Source organism: Nematostella vectensis, chromosome 2 (genome assembly GCF_932526225.1).
Source record: "Nematostella vectensis chromosome 2, jaNemVect1.1, whole genome shotgun sequence".
NCBI lineage: Eukaryota > Metazoa > Cnidaria > Anthozoa > Actiniaria > Edwardsiidae > Nematostella > Nematostella vectensis.
In genome coordinates, this window is record NC_064035.1 from 17,216,848 (window position 1) to 17,236,827 (window position 19,980).

At 38.3% G+C, this 19,980-nt stretch overlaps 1 protein-coding gene and 1 pseudogene across 4 annotated transcripts; both read right to left on the bottom strand.

The window, feature by feature from the left end:
- Window positions 1-316: 316 nt before the first annotated feature.
- LOC5515822 (ceramide synthase 6) lies at window positions 317-10,842 on the bottom strand. Of its 4 annotated transcripts, XR_004296990.2 has the most exons (11): window positions 10,617-10,841; window positions 6,623-6,856; window positions 6,395-6,452; window positions 6,230-6,280; window positions 5,904-5,996; window positions 5,270-5,398; window positions 4,810-4,916; window positions 3,759-3,846; window positions 3,386-3,476; window positions 1,659-1,721; window positions 1,168-1,207 (listed from the first exon to the last, which is right to left on the bottom strand). XR_004296990.2 is itself a non-coding variant. In XM_032385577.2 (10 exons), exons 1-10 carry the CDS (start codon window positions 10,796-10,798, stop codon window positions 1,106-1,108), a joined length of 1,110 nt encoding a protein of 369 aa, XP_032241468.2. In that variant the 5' UTR covers window positions 10,799-10,841; the 3' UTR covers window positions 317-1,105. The 4 variants fall into 4 exon arrangements, 2 of the variants coding, with proteins under 2 accessions (XP_032241468.2, XP_032241469.2); XM_032385577.2 differs by lacking the exon at window positions 3,759-3,846 and having other exon boundaries at window positions 317-1,207; XM_032385578.2 differs by lacking the exon at window positions 3,386-3,476 and having other exon boundaries at window positions 317-1,207; window positions 10,617-10,840.
- A 222-nt stretch (window positions 10,843-11,064) lies between these two features.
- LOC5515823 lies at window positions 11,065-17,783 on the bottom strand (annotated as a pseudogene).
- Window positions 17,784-19,980: the final 2,197 nt, after the last annotated feature.

Below are 19,980 nucleotides of genomic sequence, written 5' to 3' on the forward strand. Positions count from 1 at the left end.
CACTATAGTAAGGGTTAGGGGAACTATAGTGAGCAATGTATCCTCTATCTTTATCCTCTGATTGGTCAAGGTGATGTTTTGGCTTATATGAGGGATCATAGTTAAAAATAATTTTTTTGGAAGGGGGGGGGAGGGTCAAGAGCGAACTCAGAAAATAAGAGAAAATAAAAAAAAATGACCCATGTGATTTTTTTGTTAATATTGTGCCAAGATATAAGAATAAAAGCTGCAAATATCAATATGCTGTAAAGTTCTGTCTATATATGGATGGACAATAAAAAAATCTACCTTTTTTACAAACAACTCTCACAAATGGTCAGCTCTGCACTTTTACTGAAGGTATGACAATATCACAAAAGTAAAAACAGTTATAATACATACAAAGAAAATAAATATTGAGTACATGACATAGGGTAATCTCAAAGCCAACATCTGATTACCAGAATAATTATTCACTTTTAGATATGTATTCTCTGGTAATGCTTTTATCTGATAATCACTTCAAAAAGAATCATATTTTAATTACAAAGTTACTATTATATTCAACAGTTTATGTTTTGTATAGTAAATCTGATAAAACCTTAAGTGACCATTAACTATATACCATCACCTTTACCAACTACTAAATGTCAAAATTATACAAATGCTATGCATGTCCTTTAACAAGATATAATAATAATCTCTTTTCCCTGCTGTACCAAGGCTATTAAACTTAATCCTTAAGACAGATCTGGTAATAGGGGACTTGCGCTGTCACATGACATAACAAATTCAAAACAGAATAATATCAGAAATGACTGAACCCGTCACACCAGAGAACAACAAGAAAATAAAATCTGTAAATGAAACTAAACCCTTTCTGAAAACAAATAATTCTGACTTTGTAAGAGCTGAATAAGTTGCTTTTTGTTGCTGTTATTTTGCCGCTAAAAGCCTTAGCGTGTGTTAGTTTGCCATCCAAAAAGTCACATGACCTCTTAGCACAAGTCCCCTATTGGTTGGTCTATCAGCATGTGGGGAGAAGTCAAAACCACATCAACTTGCATGCTATTACAAGCTTCGCGTGTCCTGTATTGTAACTTGCTATGCTTTATACAATAACTCCCTACTGGTGTTTCTTATTCTCAGGAGGGTTGCCATCTCTTTTTGCTTTCTCCTCATCTTCTACAGCGGAGCTTTCCTCGTCACTACGCACATCTTTGGCATCCTATCAACAAAAAGTGCTCAAATATAATAATCAAACAGGAAAACAAATAATAATATGAATAATAGATCACTTACTAGTACAAATGATCATCCAATATTGTGGGGAAACAATAAAGGTGAAAACAACAAACACTTATACTTCAATTTTCTAAAACTAACCAAGTTGTTGGAAAGGCGCTACCTAAAGGGACACTCACACAGATAATTGTTTCTAGTATTCATTTCAGGAAGCCTGAAACCAGTGGAAATTATCCAGCGAAACACAAACATAAAAACATCCAGGATGTACAAAGGTGAGTGCCTCTAAATTAGCACTGCCAGATTATTTTGTCACATAATAAAATATATCAGGATAGCTGTATAAGAGTACTATTCTCAAAATACCATAGTCTTGCATATGAATGAGTGCTCAAACGTTTAAAAGAAAAGGACCATCTGATTAACAGCCTTACCTTGCCATGCGAGAGTCTGTACACAACTACAATGATGCTCCAACCCCAGAAAATATGGAGGATCTAAACAATGCAATAAGAAATAATTTTTCTTTTTGAACATCAACCAAGGAGTAAATAAAAAAATACATGTCAAAATTAGTAATGAGCATGCAAAATACATGTTTCATAAAACTTGATTGACATTCATCCATGGGGTTGGGGGAGTGTACTTGAATTGGCATATTTTAGCTGGGTTGAATTCTTTTTAGTCTTTCTTTTTTCCCTTTCTCTTTGAGGGGATTTTATCCCATGCTTCTAAAGGATGTTTCATTAAAAAAATAAGCAAGAGGATGGTTTATTGGGAATGCAATTCTAGTTGGCAATAGGGTATTGAAATCAATTTTCAAATAAAAAATTCAGGTAAGTTATGTATGCTTCTGGGTGGTAAGTTGCAGGACGCCTGGTCATGTTTATAGCATTCTCAAATGCCAGGTAAGATGGAAGCATATCATGCTATTATATGCACCAATAGAAGATTAACACTGATTTGGAGAAGAGTGAAAGGGATAATATTGATTGAGGATGAGAAATATTTTTTTATTAACAAAATCAATTTGATATAGTTCAAACAAAAAGTGCATGCAATGTGCTAAAATAGTATAAAAAATAACTAAACCAAACAAACACAAAGCAAAAGACAAATAATAACTAAAACCTAATTGATATCTTAGCTGCATGAATGTGCAGGGAGTGGCACCTGTAAATAAACTATCAAAAAAATCAAAACAAAAATATAACAGAACAAAACAAGATAAAATGCAATAATGCAGCTTTGAAGAATTGCTGACAAGGCAAACAGAGTGCTTTATGTTTTGTTACTCATTCTACACAATGCATAGTTCCGACCTGTCACTCAGCCTTAAGCAGTAGCAAGAATAGAGCTCACATAATGCGAGCCATATTGTTCGGCAAAACTCACACAGAAATGTTTTACAAATTCTTTACCATCTCAGGAAGACTAACATTTCCTAAGCTGACCAGAAGTGTTTATTAGACTTTGTAGACTTTGTAAAACAATTTTGCAAGACTTTTGCAGGAGCACTGCTTGCATGTGGCTGCTTTAACGTCCTCCTTTCTGATTGGCTACTTGCTAACACATGATTGATTTGTCAGAACCATAAAATGTGATGAATAAAATAAAATTGGGATAAAAGTGACTTTGTCCAGTGTTTAGCATCAAGTTATGTGCCAAGAAAGGTTAAAAACTCTAATGAGTTTGTTTTGTTTTTGTTCTGAGGCTTAAAAAGTCCTCACAAATGGGTAGTAGTCAATGATATTACAACGTTATTCTCTTAAGTTGAAAAACTGACTTTGCAAACTATGAACACAGCACCTTCCAAAAGATAATGTTCTACAAAAACTGATATCATGATACCTTGAATCTGGCTGCCACAAATCAAATTAATTCCTATCTTTTTTTGGTTGTTTGATGGATACAAGCCTGAAGATTTCACTCAAGCATCCCACAGAATTCAGGGAAAAAGCATTCACAGTGTGCTGTGTGTGGCTAAATGAATGATCGAATAAATAAATGTTTGAGCTGTACTTCATGGTGTATATTTGTCATAGCATTGCTTAGCAAAATGTTAGAATATAAAAGGTAGGATTTGCAGTGATAAGAGTTTTTTAGTATTAGTACACAATAAGACTTTGAGAGGGAAGAAAGATAAGACTAGGAATATTACCTGCAGAAGGGAGAGCAGTGTGAGAAAGAGAATCCGTGATGGGAAGTCTCCTAGATACTCAACAGTTACATACACAGTTGGATATATAACCCTGGAAGTGGTAAATCCACACAGAGAATGGAAGATTAATATTTGCAACATACCAAAAGCTACTGTTTAATCAGTGCTCGGTGCTCAAGTGTGCTCATTAACTAGTTTAAGGCAAAGTTCTTTTTTGCAATTTAAGCCATGCATTCAATGTGCAAACATTTAAGTGCTGAAAGGTTTAAGTGCTGAAAGGATCAAACAAAAAGCCACATACAAAAGTCAGTTCAGCCTTCCATCCCCTGTAAAGATATGCGTGTATCACTTCCTGGGTTTCTTTAAAGATTACCTGCAGCATTATAAGCAATGTCATGAAAGTAATCCAGGAGTTGAAGGGTTCAGCCAGCTCATTTGCCCTGTATACACTAGCTAACACCCTGAAACCAGCAGAACCACCGTATTACTACACAGAAATCCAACAAGGATGGAAGACTGTACCAACAAACCTCAACTAGCATACTATACCACAGGTCACCTACCTGCTTGTCTAGACTATACTCTGAGTGGATTCTGTGTTGACTGTTCCAAACACTACACTAATTACCTGGATTTTCCGCCTTGAAATGTGCTATGTATTTGCAATTGAGCCCCTTTATTTCAAACCCCAGTCTTTTTGAACAAAACATTTTGAGATTTAAGGGGTTCATGCCATCAGATTTTTAGCCAACAGGCTTCGAGCTCTCTTTTCCATACTGCTACAACAATATCAGTCATAGAGCCATGTGTCCTCTTTTTTGCCAACAAGAAAATACCACATGCTACAGTCAAAATATTAAAAAGCCCATGTTTGATAAGAAAATGGCCGTTTAAATGAAATGTTATAGTCTGCATACAATGTGAGACAAAAGCCCATGTTCAATCTACTTAAATTCTAGTCTAATAGCAAGAGAAAATGAGAATCACATATTAAAAACTATTGACCATAACATTAAAAAAAACTAGTGCTGAACATAAAGGGTTTGAGCCTTTGAGACTGTTGAGTTGATTTTTTACAACTCTCACCTTTTCTAAATATGCCCTACCTTTAAGAAATATCATTTTTGGTAACAGAAATAAATCGTATAATACTGACAGTTATATGCATAGTCATCAGCTATCAGTATGCATTAGCATCTTGGAGAGAAAAAAGTGTTTATATATTTATTTATTAAACATCATTATTATAAAATAAAGTTCTTTTAGAAATTTGAAGAGCATTTACTTTGGCATTGTTGTGGCATTAAAGTTGGAGTTTAGTGTGCAGGCTTATCAGCAGGTAAACATGAGCATAGCACAGCATTAGCATTTATTCCTATATCGTTATTATTTAGCCATGCATGGTGTTACATGAAGATACTTACCAAACAGGGTAAATAAACAGTCTAGCCACAAAAAAACTGATAGCAAACAAGACAAAAAGACAGTCACAAAGTTGTCGAAGTTTTGCGTAGTTTGCTACTTTTGCTGCCTGAAATGACAAAAAAAGGAAAAACATGTATTTAGTTTTTCATGGTTCCTGCAGCTGAACAACCAACAAACTCAAGACCCTTTAAGACCAAGAATTATAAATTTGGTACCAGTGTGGACTTTTACATGGAATTTGAGATAAGACTTTTTAAGACCATATCTGGCATTACAGGAATTACATACATGAAACTATAGAGTTAATTGTTGAAAGCCATTGGCTTGACTAATCACAAGATTTGCTCTCTTATTCACATATTAAACTCTTTATTTTAGTTGCTAAATTTTCAAACAAAGGATGCATACTAGTTGAAAGTAAAAAAAACATACATTGAAGAGAATATACTGTAAAAATACCTCTAAAAAGACATCAGATACATCATGGACTAGCACAATGACAGCACCTATGCGGAAAAACGCTGCTGCATACGAAAACGAGAGCAGAAGAATGGTGACAATGTGGTGGATGAGCATCTGCCAAAAGTCCTGCCCAACAAAAAACACGGATGTCAACACTAATCACAGCCCATTAAACTACAAAAAACACCCATCTACACTTATCACAGCAAATTGAGCTACCAGAAACACAAGCATAGCTGTCAACTCACCCACTTTAGGCGGGTGTCACAAGATTTTGGACCTCATCACAAGCCTAATTTTTGTGAGAATATTCATAAGTTTTCTGTTTTCACTCACATTGGCTCTCTTGGGTTTTTTCACATATTACCTATTTCTCACAAGATTTCTGTCCAAGTTGGGTTGACAGCTATACACAAGTCAATACTAATCAGACATCATACCCAAGAAAAAGCCAGTATTAAACAAACGTCCTTGCACAAAAACGCAGAAGTCAATTTTAATTGTTACTGTAGTTCAGCTAAAGCAAAATTCCCAGATTCAATGCGAGAAGTACAGTTGTATGTGCATATTGTGGAGCATTGTAAATTCCAATTCACATTTCTTTAGGAAATACATTAAATCTCAGACTTGCCTTCCTTTGTACGTCTACAAACTGTGAGATTGTAAGAGAAACGTAGAACCCAAGCTCTACAACATAATAAATGTATAGCTCTTCTGACATCACCTGGAATGGAGCAGCAGTTTATGTTTATTTTTCGTGAAAAAAAAAACAGTACTTTTAATATGGCTGTAGTTGAGTAGCCTGAGTATCACACAATTTTATTTTTCAAAAGTTCCCAGGATATACTTTATAGGGAACAATAAAAGGGCCTGCAACTCGGACTAGTAGTTAAGAGGCAAGGTGTGTTTATTCTAGCAATTGCAATATCCAATAGCAAAATAAAAAGGAAAACGTACATGCCCATGATAGCCTATAAAACAGTGATCTGTGTCCCAAAGCCATTTTTCCTAAAAAAAGCAAACAAAATATAATGATAAGCATAGAGAAGTGTTCAATCATATATTTTAAATGTTATAATCATTATATTATAATAGGTAATATAAAATAGTTATAATAAATACCTTGTATAAGATACAGAACCCATATATTGTTGCCCCAGTATAAAAAACAAATCTCCAACTGAAAATAAACATGTGCGAGTTAGCAGTTTGATATTTAGCAAGCATGATATTGAATGTGCAGGTGTTTTTCAGTCTTCGCTGCTCAATTCCATAACTGTGTTCATTTTAAGCCTTCAAGGGAAGCAATGTAATATTACACATGCATCAAATGATTTTATTTCTCTACACCTGCTTTCCTTGGCTTTCTTAAGAAGTGAAGGTTTGGACTGCATGCGTCGGTGTCTGAACCATCTCTCCACTTCCCGAGTCGTCCAGCCGATCTGTTTGGACAGCCCGAGTATCCTGTCTGAAGGTGGGAACTTGTTTATTGTCTGGTAGACTTTTTCACAAAAAGGGTTAGGAGTGAAATTTATCTTCTTGTCCTTAACTCCCAGAGACTGCACAAAAGGACTAGCAATAAGCCTGGAATGAAAAACAATTGACATAGTATTATAATGGCATTCTGTAGGTACAAGAACCAGAACATCATTTTTTAATTCTAAAGTAACTTTTTAAAATCAATTTGCTTTGTTTTCAATTTTTTATGTTTAATCAATCTCAAATAAGCATTTTAGCAGGAAAACAACAGACAGGACATTTATAAATTTCATCAAGGAATTTGCTTGCATAATTCATTCACAAGACACAGAGGATATTACATGGACAGGCAAAAACATGAATTTTAATATATCAAAAGGGCATGAATCTTATTAAACACAGGAAGATAAAATTGGTACCTCCTAGCAGCCATGTAATGTTCTATTTATTATATAAATATCAATAAAATAAGTAAACATTTAAATTTAAAATCAGCTTAATTTAAAAAAAGCAGTTAAAAATGTCTGACAAAAACCATTACACTCAAATACTGTGAAAGATTTGATATCTCCGACTCATTAATTGATATTTAAGGCCCTGTAAACCATGTAGTACAGTATCACACAAACTATTTTCTGGCCTAGGTTACAAATATCAAGGGCATAAGGTACAAATATCAAGGTCTTTTTGCCCTCTTCGGCCTAAAAGTTGACATTTTGACAATTGCAATTTTACTTTGGGTTGAATATGCAGCGAAAGTAAATTTACCCTATAGGTTTTAACAATAACTTGATGGTTTTTGCCCTTAAATAAAAAGACCTTTTTAAATTGCAAAAGCTACGAAAAATGTTTCATTGAAAAAATTGATCTCTTTGTCATATCGCTGCAAAAAATCTTGGATACAAACATTCTCAAACTGAGGGACCAAAAAGCTGATCAAAACTTGATCTCTTCTTCACATCAATACAAAAGATCTTTAATAGAAATCTACTTCTTTTGGTTCTACATGACACAAAATGCTTTTTTTCAAGTTCATCCAAGGTCATTTTGCAAATGCACCGGTTTAAACTTGCACAGCAAAACAATCATCACTTGAAAGGATCAGAGGAACCTGCTCCTTATAAAACCTCTAAAGTAGAATGAGATGACTGAAATAAGATTGCAAAGCCCCCGAGGACTCATGGTCAACAGAATAGTATTTTCATTCATGAAGCGTTGTTGAGATTTGAATTGAATTGTTTGGTGATTTATTCTCTCACAAGCCACATTAAACATAGTTATTACATGATTGAAACCTTTTTCATTGTTCTTGTAAGTCCTTTTTTCACTAAAATAAAGAACGGTGAGGGAGTGAATACTAATTAAGGACCATCATATTAAATCTTGAGTAAAAATGGGCACACAGAACAAGAGAGATTGAATTTTAACAATGCATCTATTTAATTGTCATGAAAGCAAAATTTGTATTGGAACCCTCGAAATTCAACAAAAAATTCAGCCAAAATTTTATGTGCAATTTTGGAAATTATTCCACCAGCAAAGTTAGGCTGTGGTGTGGCTATCTGAGGCATCTACTCACTTGTTCTGCTTGTTCATTGTTGTCAACATTACAGTTCTTGAAAAAAAGATATTTGGCGTAATAAAATAAGTCGTTCTTCTTCTCTGTCAGTGAGCTCCATTCTCGCAGCGTGCTCACACTGAAACTCCAAGTTACGAAAACTTTGCAATTCCACTCCACCCTTGGGAATGAGTCCGTGCATGGAGCAGCCCCACTCTGTCTAAATGTTAATTTTGATTGTGTACAGTATTGATCTAATGAGCTTTTCAAATTTGTGCATTCAACCACCAACTCTGATGGGTTTTCTTTCAGGTCAATAAACATCTGAACCTTGTTAGTTTTTTTTCCAAAAAAAGTCAACAATTATTGAGTTTTGTACCTTTTCCCTCAGTTTAAATTGTTATTTACAGGTATAGATCATGTAATAAGCCAGTTAAATACCTCAGACATCGGGCTGCACCCTCAGGCTGTTATACGGCAAACTGCCTCTGTCCTCAGTATTTAACCCTTACTTATGCCCTCAAATAGTGACATTTTAAAGATATTAACATTGGTTTTTAACTGTTTGGGAAGCAGTTAGTTTTGGGCGGTTGTTGAAGTTGTTACTTTTGCATAAAAACTATTAGATACTTCCTATTTGAAAACTAAAACCTTCCACCAAAAGGCAAATAATTGTAAACCTTTATATATATTTTAGTGATAAAATGGTACCAGTTGCATAATAGAATTAAGGTCTGTGAATAAAATGACTGTTTTGTTGAGATATTGAGCCTATCCACTTTCTTTTCATGAGTGAAATCTTACCATTTGACTTTATCTTACCACTGTTCTGTTGATGGAGTATCGTTGTAAATCTTATTTATTGTCAGCTCACATTTCTTTTTGGAAAATTTGTATGGGACAGGTTCTTATTCTTCATCGTTCTCAAACTTTTCAGGTGTTGACTGTTTTGCTGAGTTTCTACTAGGCATGTTTGATGAATGACCTTGGGTGACCTTTGATAAAGCACAGCTTTTTGTATCCAGTGAAATGTGAAAGAGACCTAAACTTATGATCAAAACAGAGTAAGTTTGAGAATATTTGCATCCAATATTTTTTTGCAGTGGTATTTATGAAGAAGAGATCAATTTTTTGATGGTATATTTTTTGTAGCCGTTGGAATCTATGAAGATCATTTCATTTAAGGGCAAAAACCACCAAATTAGTGTTAAAACCAAGAGGGTAAATTTACTTCCGCCGTATATTCAACCGAAAGTAAAGTTGCAATCGTCAAAAGGTCAACTTTTACCCATGGTGTGTTTACAGGAATTTTAAATTTTCACATCAGAGAGAACCTGATATTTTATCAATATCCATATAATAAAAGAGTTTCTTAGCGCTTTGCTAATCAGTGAGGATTTAAAGCTCCCTAAAGGATATAAAGCTTTTGTTGGGAAAAACAGATGTATTATCATTTTTCTTACAATATTTTCTCCAAACCTATAGCTAACATAAACAATGTGTAACCTTTTGAATAAGGCTAATAAATATTTTTTATTGTCATAAACTTGCTTTTGCACACACCTTTATAACCATTTTCAAAATGATTATACATTGATCACTGAAATTACAACCAATCCATTCGTTTTCTACAACTTCAGCACTTTTGCTACAACTCCATATAATCTAACTACTTAAACAATTGTATAAAAGGGATTTAAGTTGCTTACTTACATATAAGCTTAAGGAAAAAATGAATTAAAACATGTTATCATGCAGAAAAAAAAACAGGTTGTTGTATAAAATATAAGACTCCACATACAACTTTACATGTCAAAAACCAGAAGCATAATACAAACATAACCAAATACCCATGTAGTAAAGCGAAAAATGAGACGATTCACTTGTTTTCTCTGCTTTGATAAATCAAACATCTTACGTGAAGACCAATACAAAAATACAAAATCACAAAATAAAATTGCACAGTCGGCTGAACACCTAACATAATAGCAAAATAAACCCCTCAGGTCAGGGATTATCGCGAATTTGTAGATGATTTTTCTTTTGAACTACTTTTGTAAGGTAAAATCCATCGATAATCACACAATCTTACTTTACGGTACAAACATTTAGATGAGGTGATCTGTGACCTGTTTTCTGCTGTCAGGTATTGACGAAACACTTGAAAAACTCACGTTAAAGTATATGTGCTTGTCAAAGGGTAGCTAGACCCTTGCAGTGTGACTCAAATTCTTTCAAGCTTCATTGAATAGACCAACAAAACATGAACCGGAAAACTGCTTAAGCATTCGTCGGTCACAGACTCACCTTTCAAAAGCGACTCGAAGCACTATCAAAGCTACTGCGATGGGGAGACACAAGTACAATTCCCCTGCTTGAACAACTCGAAGGTTTTTTCTAGCGTGAACCTCGGCCCATGTAGTGTTCCCCGGTAACCAGAATGACTCGGCCCAGAACCAGTCATGAAAAGATCGATAGAACGCCGCCATCTTTCCGCTTGGAGAGGGCTTGTCTTAATACCCGTCATGCTGTGCGGGCTAAGTAGCCACGCCGGCTTCACCCGCCTAAAGCTAAGCATCAGGGGAGGGGGAGCGGACAGGGGAGGGGAGGGAGGAGAGGCAATTTTTACGAAATGCACGGTTCGAGCCATCAAATAACTAGGGACAGAAAAAAGAATAAAGCTGTGCCCAAAAAACAATGGCTATGCAGATGAAAAGTAGACTTGCTAAAAGCAACCACATTTGTGACAGAATACACCATTTTTTAAAATTTTTTAAAATTGCCTCTAGACATCCATATCAAACAAGCAGCAAGCGTTACCTGGCTAAAGTTTTTCATTATCTGACTAAGGGGGCCAACGGACCAAACGTCTCTTCCATACACACCAACGTATCCTGGTTAACATCAGTGAGCACTGTTGGCTCAAAGAAGTTTTCACCTTGTTGATGGCGATGGCCGCCTCTCATGAGCCTGGCACTCTTTGACAGTGCATCAGCTACATGGCGTTCAACCTGCAAAACAGAATGGAGAGGGGGGTCATCATTGGCGGCGAAATTTCGTACTTTCCTCTAAAATGATCATGGCAAATATGCTTTAATTTACAGTGATAGAATGGAATTAAGAAATTCGAACGTTTTTAGCGTCCAAGAACCCGTTAAAATATTCAAATACTTTCCGAGGGAGTAGTTTGAAGTAGGGTAAATAATGTACCTTTTTGATTGCCCTTTTGTTGATGAGTGGTCCTTGAGTGGTTCCATTGTCCATTCCATTCCCAACCTTCAGGTGCTTATCAACAGCCGCGGCAAAACGTTTTGCAAACTCATCAAAAATTTCCTCTTGTACCAAAATACGATTTGCACACACTCATGTCTGAAAAACAGCATCTTGATGATCTAAACACGGTGTTAAGACATGCATGTGGTAGATTGTGTGTTTTAATATACGCTCTCAGGGGCGTACGCAGCCTATAGGCCTGCAGTCACTGAACTGCAAAAAAAAACTGGCGATCTTATTTGCATAACGAGGGGAAAAAATCAAACGTTTACTTATTCATTTTTATGTACGTAGTTTTATATATATGATGAGGATAAAAACTATAATTTTCTTAATCATGGTAGTCTACAGATGATTTCCAAACATATTGTTATGTCGTTCAGTGCCACGCGACGACTGAATTCCTATTTCAGATCGAGGATGACAGAGGATCGTGTAATTAAATAATCTGACGCATTGACGCCAATTTCAAAACCCAAAAGTGGGAGTTATGAAATCTTCACGGGCATGCGGGATGAGGGGCCACGCCCTCATTCAGCTTCTAAATGCTTTGACTGCAACTTGTTAAAATCCTGCGTTCGACCCTGGTTCTGGATCTGAACGCTAACAGACCGACTCTAAACTCTAAGGGAGGGGGAGCGGAGAGTGGGGAGGAGGGGGTAGGGGGGGCAATTTTTGAGTAGTCTGCACTGTTCGAGATATCGAAACTAGGAACAAAAAATTAAAGCTTTGTAGTAAATGGCGACGAACTTACCTGTGCCGTATTTCTGAATTTGTAAACTACCGCTCCATTGACAGCTTTATCAATGTCTGCCGAATTGAACACAACGAAAGGAGCATTCCCTCCAAGCTCCAAGGACATCTTTTTCACGGTAACTACACACTTAGCCATCAGGATCTGACACAAATTATATGATGGTAGTATCAACCTCGTGTGACAAAAGTTAAAACAGCACACTGGCTGGTGATAGACTGTCAGAGGCGTAGCCAGGGTTCCAAATAAAAGGAGGGAATTCCCAATGTATTAAACAATGGGCTTTACGTTTACGTTTTACCTCGATTGTTCTAGGCCTAGTTTTAGCGCTGGGGAAGGGGAGGCTTGTCTCGTTTACCCATACCAATACAAGTGGACGGCCAATTTATCTAAGACAGCTGTTCCTATCCAGCAGTAATTCTAAGTTATTATTGACGAGCGGGCTCCCTGTGCTAGTGGGATTGAGGGGGAGAAGATCAGACCTTCCAGTCGAGTTAAAAGGGGTCCTTATAAACTCCCACAGCTAACACTCCCCCCCCCCCCTATCTCCCTCCCTCTCTGGCTGCAATAATGGTTGTCCTGTCATCAAGCTAAATACAACAAACTATGACGAGGTCTGTATGACGAGGTCTGTATAACAAGGTCTGTATAACAAGGTCTGTATGATGAGGTCTGTATGACAAGGTCTGTATAACAAGGTCTGTATGACGAGGTCTGTATAACAAGGTGTGTACGACAAGGTGTGTACGACAAGGTCTGTATGACAAGGTCTGTATGACGAGGTCTGTATGACAAGGTCTGTATGACAAGGTCTGTATGACAAGGTCTGTATGACGAGGTCTGTATGACGGGGTCTGTATGACAAGGTCTGTATGACAAGGTCTGTATGACAAGGTCTGTATGACAAGGTCTGTATGACGAGGTCTGTATGACGAGGTCTGTATGACAAGGTCTGTATAACAAGGTCTGTATGACGAGGTCTGTATGACAAGGTCTGTATGACAAGGTCTGTATGACAAGGTCTGTAAAACAAGGTCTGTATGACGAGGTCTGTATGACAAGGTCTGTATAACAAGGTCTGTATGACAAGGTCTGTATGACAAGGTCTCTATAACAAGGTCTGTGTGACAAAGTCTGTATAACAAGGTCTGTATGACAAGGCCTGTATGACAAGGTCTGTATAACAAGGTCTGTATAACAAGGTCTGTATGACAAGGTCTGTATGACGAGGTCTGTATGACGAGGTCTGTATGACGAGGTCTGTATGATGAGGTCTGTATGACGAGGTCTGTATGACAAGGTCTGTATAACGAGGTCTGTATGACGAGGTCTGTATGACGAGGTCTGTATGACGAGGTCTGTATGACGAGGTCTGTATGACAAGGTCTGTATGACGAGGTCTGTATGACAAGGTCTGTATGACGAGGTCTGTATGACGAGGTCTGTATGACGAGGTCTGTATGACAAGGTCTGTATGATAAAGTCTTCATGACGAGGTCTGTATGACAAGGTCTGTATGACAAGGTCTGTATGACGAGGTCTGTATGACAAGGTCTGTATGACAAGGTCTGTATGACGAGGTCCGTATGACAAGGTCTGTATGACAAGGTCTGTATGACATGGTCTGTATGACAAGGTCTGTATGACAAGGTCTGTATGACGAGGTCTGTACGACAAGGCCAGTATGACAAGGTCTGTATGACGAGGTCTGTATGACGAGGTTTGTATGACGAGGTCTGTATGACGAGGTCTGTATGACAAGTCTGTGTGAAAAGGTCTGTATAACAAGGTCTGTATGACGAGGTCTGTATGACGAGGTCAGTTTGACAAGGTCTGTATGACAAGGTCTGTATGACAAGGTCTCTATAACAAGGTCTGTGTGACAAAGTCTGTATGACAAGGTCTCTATAACAAGGTCTGTACGACAAGGTCTGTACGACGAGGTCTGTATGATGAAGTCTGTATGACAAGGTCTGTATGACAAGGTTTGTATGACAAGGTCTTTATGACAAGGTCTGTATGACGAGGTCTGTATGACGAGGTCTGTATGACGAGGTCTGTATAACAAGGTCTGTACGACAAGGTCTGTATGACGAGGTCTGTATGACAAGGTCTGTATAACAAGGTCTGTATGACGAGGTCTGTATGATGAGGTCTGTATAACAAGGTTTGTATGACGAGGTCTGTATGATGAGGTCGGTATAACGAGGTCTGTATGACGAGGTCTGCATGACAAGGTCTGTATGATGAGGTCTGTATGACAAGGTCTGTATAACAAGGTCTGTATGACGAGGTCTGTATGACGATGTCTGTATGACGAGGTCTGTATAACAAGGTCTGTATGAAAAGGTCTGTATGACAAGGTCTGTATGACAAGGTCTGTATGACAAGGTCTGTATGACGAGGTCTGTATGACGAGGTCTGTATGACGAGGTCTGTATGACAAGGTCTGTATGACAAGGTCTGTATGACAAGGTCTGTATGACAAGGTCTGTATGACAAGGTCTGTATGACGAGGTCTGTATGACGAGGTCTGTATGATTAGGTCTGTATGACAAGGTCTGTATGACGAGGTCTGTATGACAAGGTCTGTATGACAAGGTCTGTATGATAAGGTCTGTATGATAAGGTCTGTATGACAAGGTCTGTAAAACAAGGTCTGTATGACGAGGTCTGTATGACAAGGTCTGTATAACAAGGTCTGTATGACTTTACCAGTGGTAGTAGAGCCAGTGAGGAAAGCATCAGTCACTTCGTTAGCGCGTTCCCTTGTGCATGGAATTGTATTGATCACCCCTGCAGGGAAGCCAGCTTCTTCTGCAAGCTTCAAACAGAACGGAAACAATCATCTAATAAAGTAGAGAGAAACGATGGGGATCTATCAAATAGGGACCAGATTAATTATTGGGAACATGGATCGAAATTGTGCTTATGAAATCGGGATCGCCTCGTAAATATTAGGATCAGACAATTTTATGTGGAACTAGAATCTTATATACTATGATTAATTATTTCGTTGTTCGCCAAATGTTTTTCTTTTTCAAAGTGCTGACTGTTTTGCCTCTTTTTGACCTTGGTCTTTGTATAATCAATGCCTTTTTTTATTTGATTTTATTCCTTTCTTCCCCACCATGTCTGAAAGTACTAAATACATTCAAATAAACTTCTTGAACCAATTTCCCCATTAAGCCGCGTACCCAGGATTGGCTGAGGTGGAGGAGGCACCCTGCGCACCCCTCCCACCACCCCCCCCCCCCCACCCCCCCACCCTCCCTGTGTACGCGCCTGACATTTGAAGCCGGTACCTTCTGCGGGGCAAGTGCACATAATGGTGTCTCCTCGGACGGTTTGATTATTATTGTGCAGCCAGCAGCGGCTGCCTTCCTTGCTATCATGGCGAGAGGGAAGTTCCACTATAATATAGGCATAACGCTTCCTTACAGTTGATATTTGTCTAGCACACCCAGATTAACGGCGTAGGCCGATCGGACCTCTAGACGGGTGCGTTGGCGGCCGAGTATAATGGGCGAAGAGGTTGACATTTTTGCCACTTATTTTTTTTATTTGTGTATGAATGTATTCTACAAACAGCTGATATCCGGTGTTAACTGTTGTGCCAAATATTTTAGGGATATTTAGAAACAAGAAATATTTAAATTTAAAACAAAATATTTGGGGGTACAGCCACGCCACTACTGGTCATTTACTTGATATATAATTTCTAAAAATATTATGGGGGGGAGGCACGTGCCCCCAGTGCCCCACCCCTACTACGGCCCTGCCAAGTAAATGCTCAAATTTGTATTAGTGTTCGCTCTGAAGACAATACTTTTTCGCTTGGGTGAATATCCCTTCGCGGTTAAACAGTCGAATGGTGTAATTCATTGGCTATCACATTATTTCTATACTCTAAAATTTAAGAACATCAACTAAGGACATTTTCAAAAATAAGAACGGCCCAGCCTCAAATAAAGATTATACGTTTATATTAAAAAAGAGTGTAAACAATATTTAATTTGCATGTTAGGGTGACCTGATAAGAAGAAAACACTCATGTATGAAATAAAAATATTACAAAATGGAAAGTGCTAAAAGACTAGCCTGCGTGCCGACCGCAAAATCTCTCTGTATTATGTGAGGATATCAGCCTAGTCCAAGGCGTTCTTACAGGGTTTCCTGTGCCCGGAGATGAACCGTGAGGTAGCCTGGGGGCTGGGACGAGCTCAGGAAATGGTTTTATGTTACGTCACAATTTTTACCCTCCACAGGAAACCCAACCACAGGAAACCCGATAAGAACACCTGGGATTAGGCTCATGAGGATTATTTTTGGATGCATCGCAGGCTATAAAAGACTCGCTTGTTAGTTATTTTATGCTTTGCTGCTCGTTAGCTCGCACTTGAACTTTTCATGGAGTAATGCGCATTTCCGACGCAATAATATCCCGGGGGGGGGGGGGGGTAATCAGCCTATGTTTGGGTATAGGGGGGTCTCAGCCTATGTTTGGGTATAGGGGGGGTGTTCAGCCTATGTTTGGGTATTGGGGTCCCGCTGGGGGTTTTGACACCTGACCCTGTTTAGGATAACACCCTCGATTTTAGGACCCTGTTTAGGACAACACCCTTGATTTTAGGACACTGTTTAGGACAACACCCTTGATTTTAGGACACTGTTTAGGACAACACCATTGATTTTAGGACCCTGTTTAGGACAACACCCTTGATTTTAGGACCCTGTTTAGGACAACACCCTCAATTTGTTAGCAAGTGAGAACAAACAAGGCAATCTGATCGGCGGCGGGATCAGCGGTTACCTGTTTTAGCAAGGCAACCAAATCGGTACCCTGTTTAGGACAGAGAGGCCTGAAACGTATACCCTGTTCAGGACAGAGAGGCCTGAAATATATACCCTGTTCAGGACAGAGAGGCCTGAAGTGTATACCCTGCCGTAGAGTTTAATCGCGTTTGAAGGCAAGAGGCCGTTGAACGAGTGTATCTTTCAGTCTCGTATATGGGCTTACTATGTACAATTATTTGTATCGCTATAGAATAAACAGATAAAGGATGAATAACTTTTTAAAGAACTTTAATAGAACTGTTTATACTTTAATTCCCGTCTGTAATACTGTCCATACTCCCAAAAAATCATTAGATTAGTGTTGGTTAACGTTTGGCTAGGTAATAATCTGTTATTGGTAAGATTCTATTAACATAAAGTACCTTTGCGGTTGTTTTCTTCCATGTCTGGAATTCTTTGTAGGCTGCGTTTACGGCTAGTTCCCATTGTTGAGCACCCATATTCGAAACCTGTCCAAGCTCATCCCCCGTCGCAGGGCTGTAGAAGGGAAATGTTGAATCGCCATCAACCCATTTACCTCCAATAAAACCCTTGTACCTCAAAACCGAAGACCGAAGTAACGCCATCGTCGGGCTGCGATAGCGGGCCATTTATGGGATTAATACACGAACGCGCCTCAGTTTCCCTAGGGAAACTGAGCGCAGAGCTTCGCAGAGGGGAGCCAGAAAGCTATGCAAACTCAATTGGTATAAAAATACACATATCAACTATTCATCTCTCGAGTACGCCACGTCTGCTTAAACACGAGGTTTCGCTTAAAAATGGAAAGCTCCTCCCACCCCGGGCTCAAGAACAATCAGTTATCAATCAGCCGTCAATGAGTGAACATGTCAGGGCAATTGCTCTGAGCGCTAAATTCAAATTTCATATTCTAACCAAAATAAATATCATTCCTAGAGTTGTCCATCTAAAAATGTTTCTATCTATCGTAAAATAATGCTATACCAAGCTGTGTGCTTTCTAAAACCCAAGCATTTTCATCACATTGCGAGAATAATTTATGCAGATGCGCTAGAATATGGATAGCGCGAAATTTAAAATTTTGCCGAAAACGTGAGAGGACAGCAAATAACTAATTTGACAATAACTTAACACAACTGCCTTGTTACCTGTGCAAAAATATTTTTATCCCAGCCGACTGAGGCTCAGAGATAAGCAATTTTACAGAAGGCTTATAACTTGTGACTGCTAGCGTTGCAGTGTTCTCATTATAATTGCAAATTCGAGTCCGGGGGTGGGAGGAGCTTTTAATTTTATAGCGGAACCTCGTGTTTAAAAAGCCGCTATTAGTGTCACGCACGCCTTCCCCAAGAAAGTAATGCGTGGCAGGGCTGACAAATTTCGATTCATGTCAAAATAATAGCTACACGGAAGGCATTTCTGTGCACCAATTCCCATAAAAGACCCCAAAATACGTTTGAAATGGACAAAGTTTGTCCAGAGAAAGAGAGTGGACTTCACACTTCTACTTTGAAGCAATCGATAAATTTGAGAAATTTACACTTTCAGAAATTGAAGTCCTACTTCCTTTTGGGCAAACACATAGACACATGTGTCGATGCGTCCATTCTGTTATTCTACAATTTGTAAAGTAAGCCGCAATAATCATAAACAGGAAGAAAGCAAGACATTTAGAAAAATATTTGTATAAGCGTTTAAAATTGAAAAACAAAAAATCTGCACAGAGGACCGTATCCAACCATTACCTAGGCAATATCAGTTAAAAATAAGAGAAGCGCACAAAGGTATATCTGAATGATTGAATCTTTAATCACGGTTGAGGGAGGGGCTTTGTTTACCTTAATACAGACAGAGCTTTCTTATGTCTGTTTTGGTAGTTTTTTGTGGCTTTGAAGTGAACCTTTTTCTCTCGTGGGGGCTGTCCCCCCTCCCCTCCCCCTCTTAGTACAGGTCTGGGGCCCGTTTCTCGAAACACCCGAGAATTCTCGGGCCCGAAAACTTTATTTTGCATTTTTGCCCAAAATTTCGCATGTTTTCCTTTTTGAGAACCGCTTTCATGTTTTAGAACAGTTTAAACTTCCTCTTGGTTCATATTTCAAATGCTTACGCTCAATAGGGCTATTTTCGAAGTTTTGCTTAAGCCAGATAGTTACCCGAAAAGTCTCGGGTGACTGCGAGATCCCGAGAACTTTCTTAATATTTAAGCCTGTGAATCTCGGGACCGAGAAGTTCGAGAAAGATCAAAGTCTTTAAGAGAATCATCCTTTACATGAATCTTTGTGGTAAAATACGATGTTTGACGATATTTCAATACATTTAGATACCATAAATTTTATAGAAATTAGCCAGCTTTCCAAATTTAAAGAAAAAATCGTTTTGGGCCCGATAATTCTCGGGTGTTTTGAGAAAGGAGTCCCTGTTCATTTACACACTCTTTTAAATCGAGAGCTACTTCAATCTTTTGAGAGTTTCTGGGGCGGTTCCAATGGCATATTTTATCAAGGCCAATTTTAATCCCGCTACTGTATTCCTGGTACAACTACAGATCGATACAGACAAGTAAGACTACAGTGCGAAACAGGCAAGAGAGACTACAGTACAGTGCAGTGCAGTGCAGTACAATACAGGCAAGCTTTGTAGAAAAAAAAAACAGCTGGCCTGCGTAGACGGGCTGAAAACAGGGATGTAGTAGCAGAGCCCTAACGCCTATACACCTATTTCCCCCCTCGAGTTTTGTTATAAAATGAAAAGGAAATGACCAGAAAGGGCGTGGCTGTGCCCCTCTGTTTTCTCCCCCCCCTCCCCACACCTTTATATTACGGCCCT

What these genes read in the sequence shown, in the direction of transcription:
- LOC5515822 (XM_032385577.2), bottom strand. Translation starts at nt 10,798, where the DNA reads ATGGCGGCGTTCTATCGATCTTTTCATGACTGGTTCTGGGCCGAGTCA. An exon ending in GGTTCTGTATCTTATACAAG is followed by an intron (nt 6,281 to 6,394) that starts GTATTTATTATA and finishes TGCTTTTTTTAG; the next exon opens with GAAAAATGGCTTTGGGACAC. An exon ending in ACAGACTCTCGCATGGCAAG is followed by an intron (nt 1,208 to 1,658) that starts GTAAGGCTGTTA and finishes TTTTGTTGATAG; the next exon opens with GATGCCAAAGATGTGCGTAG.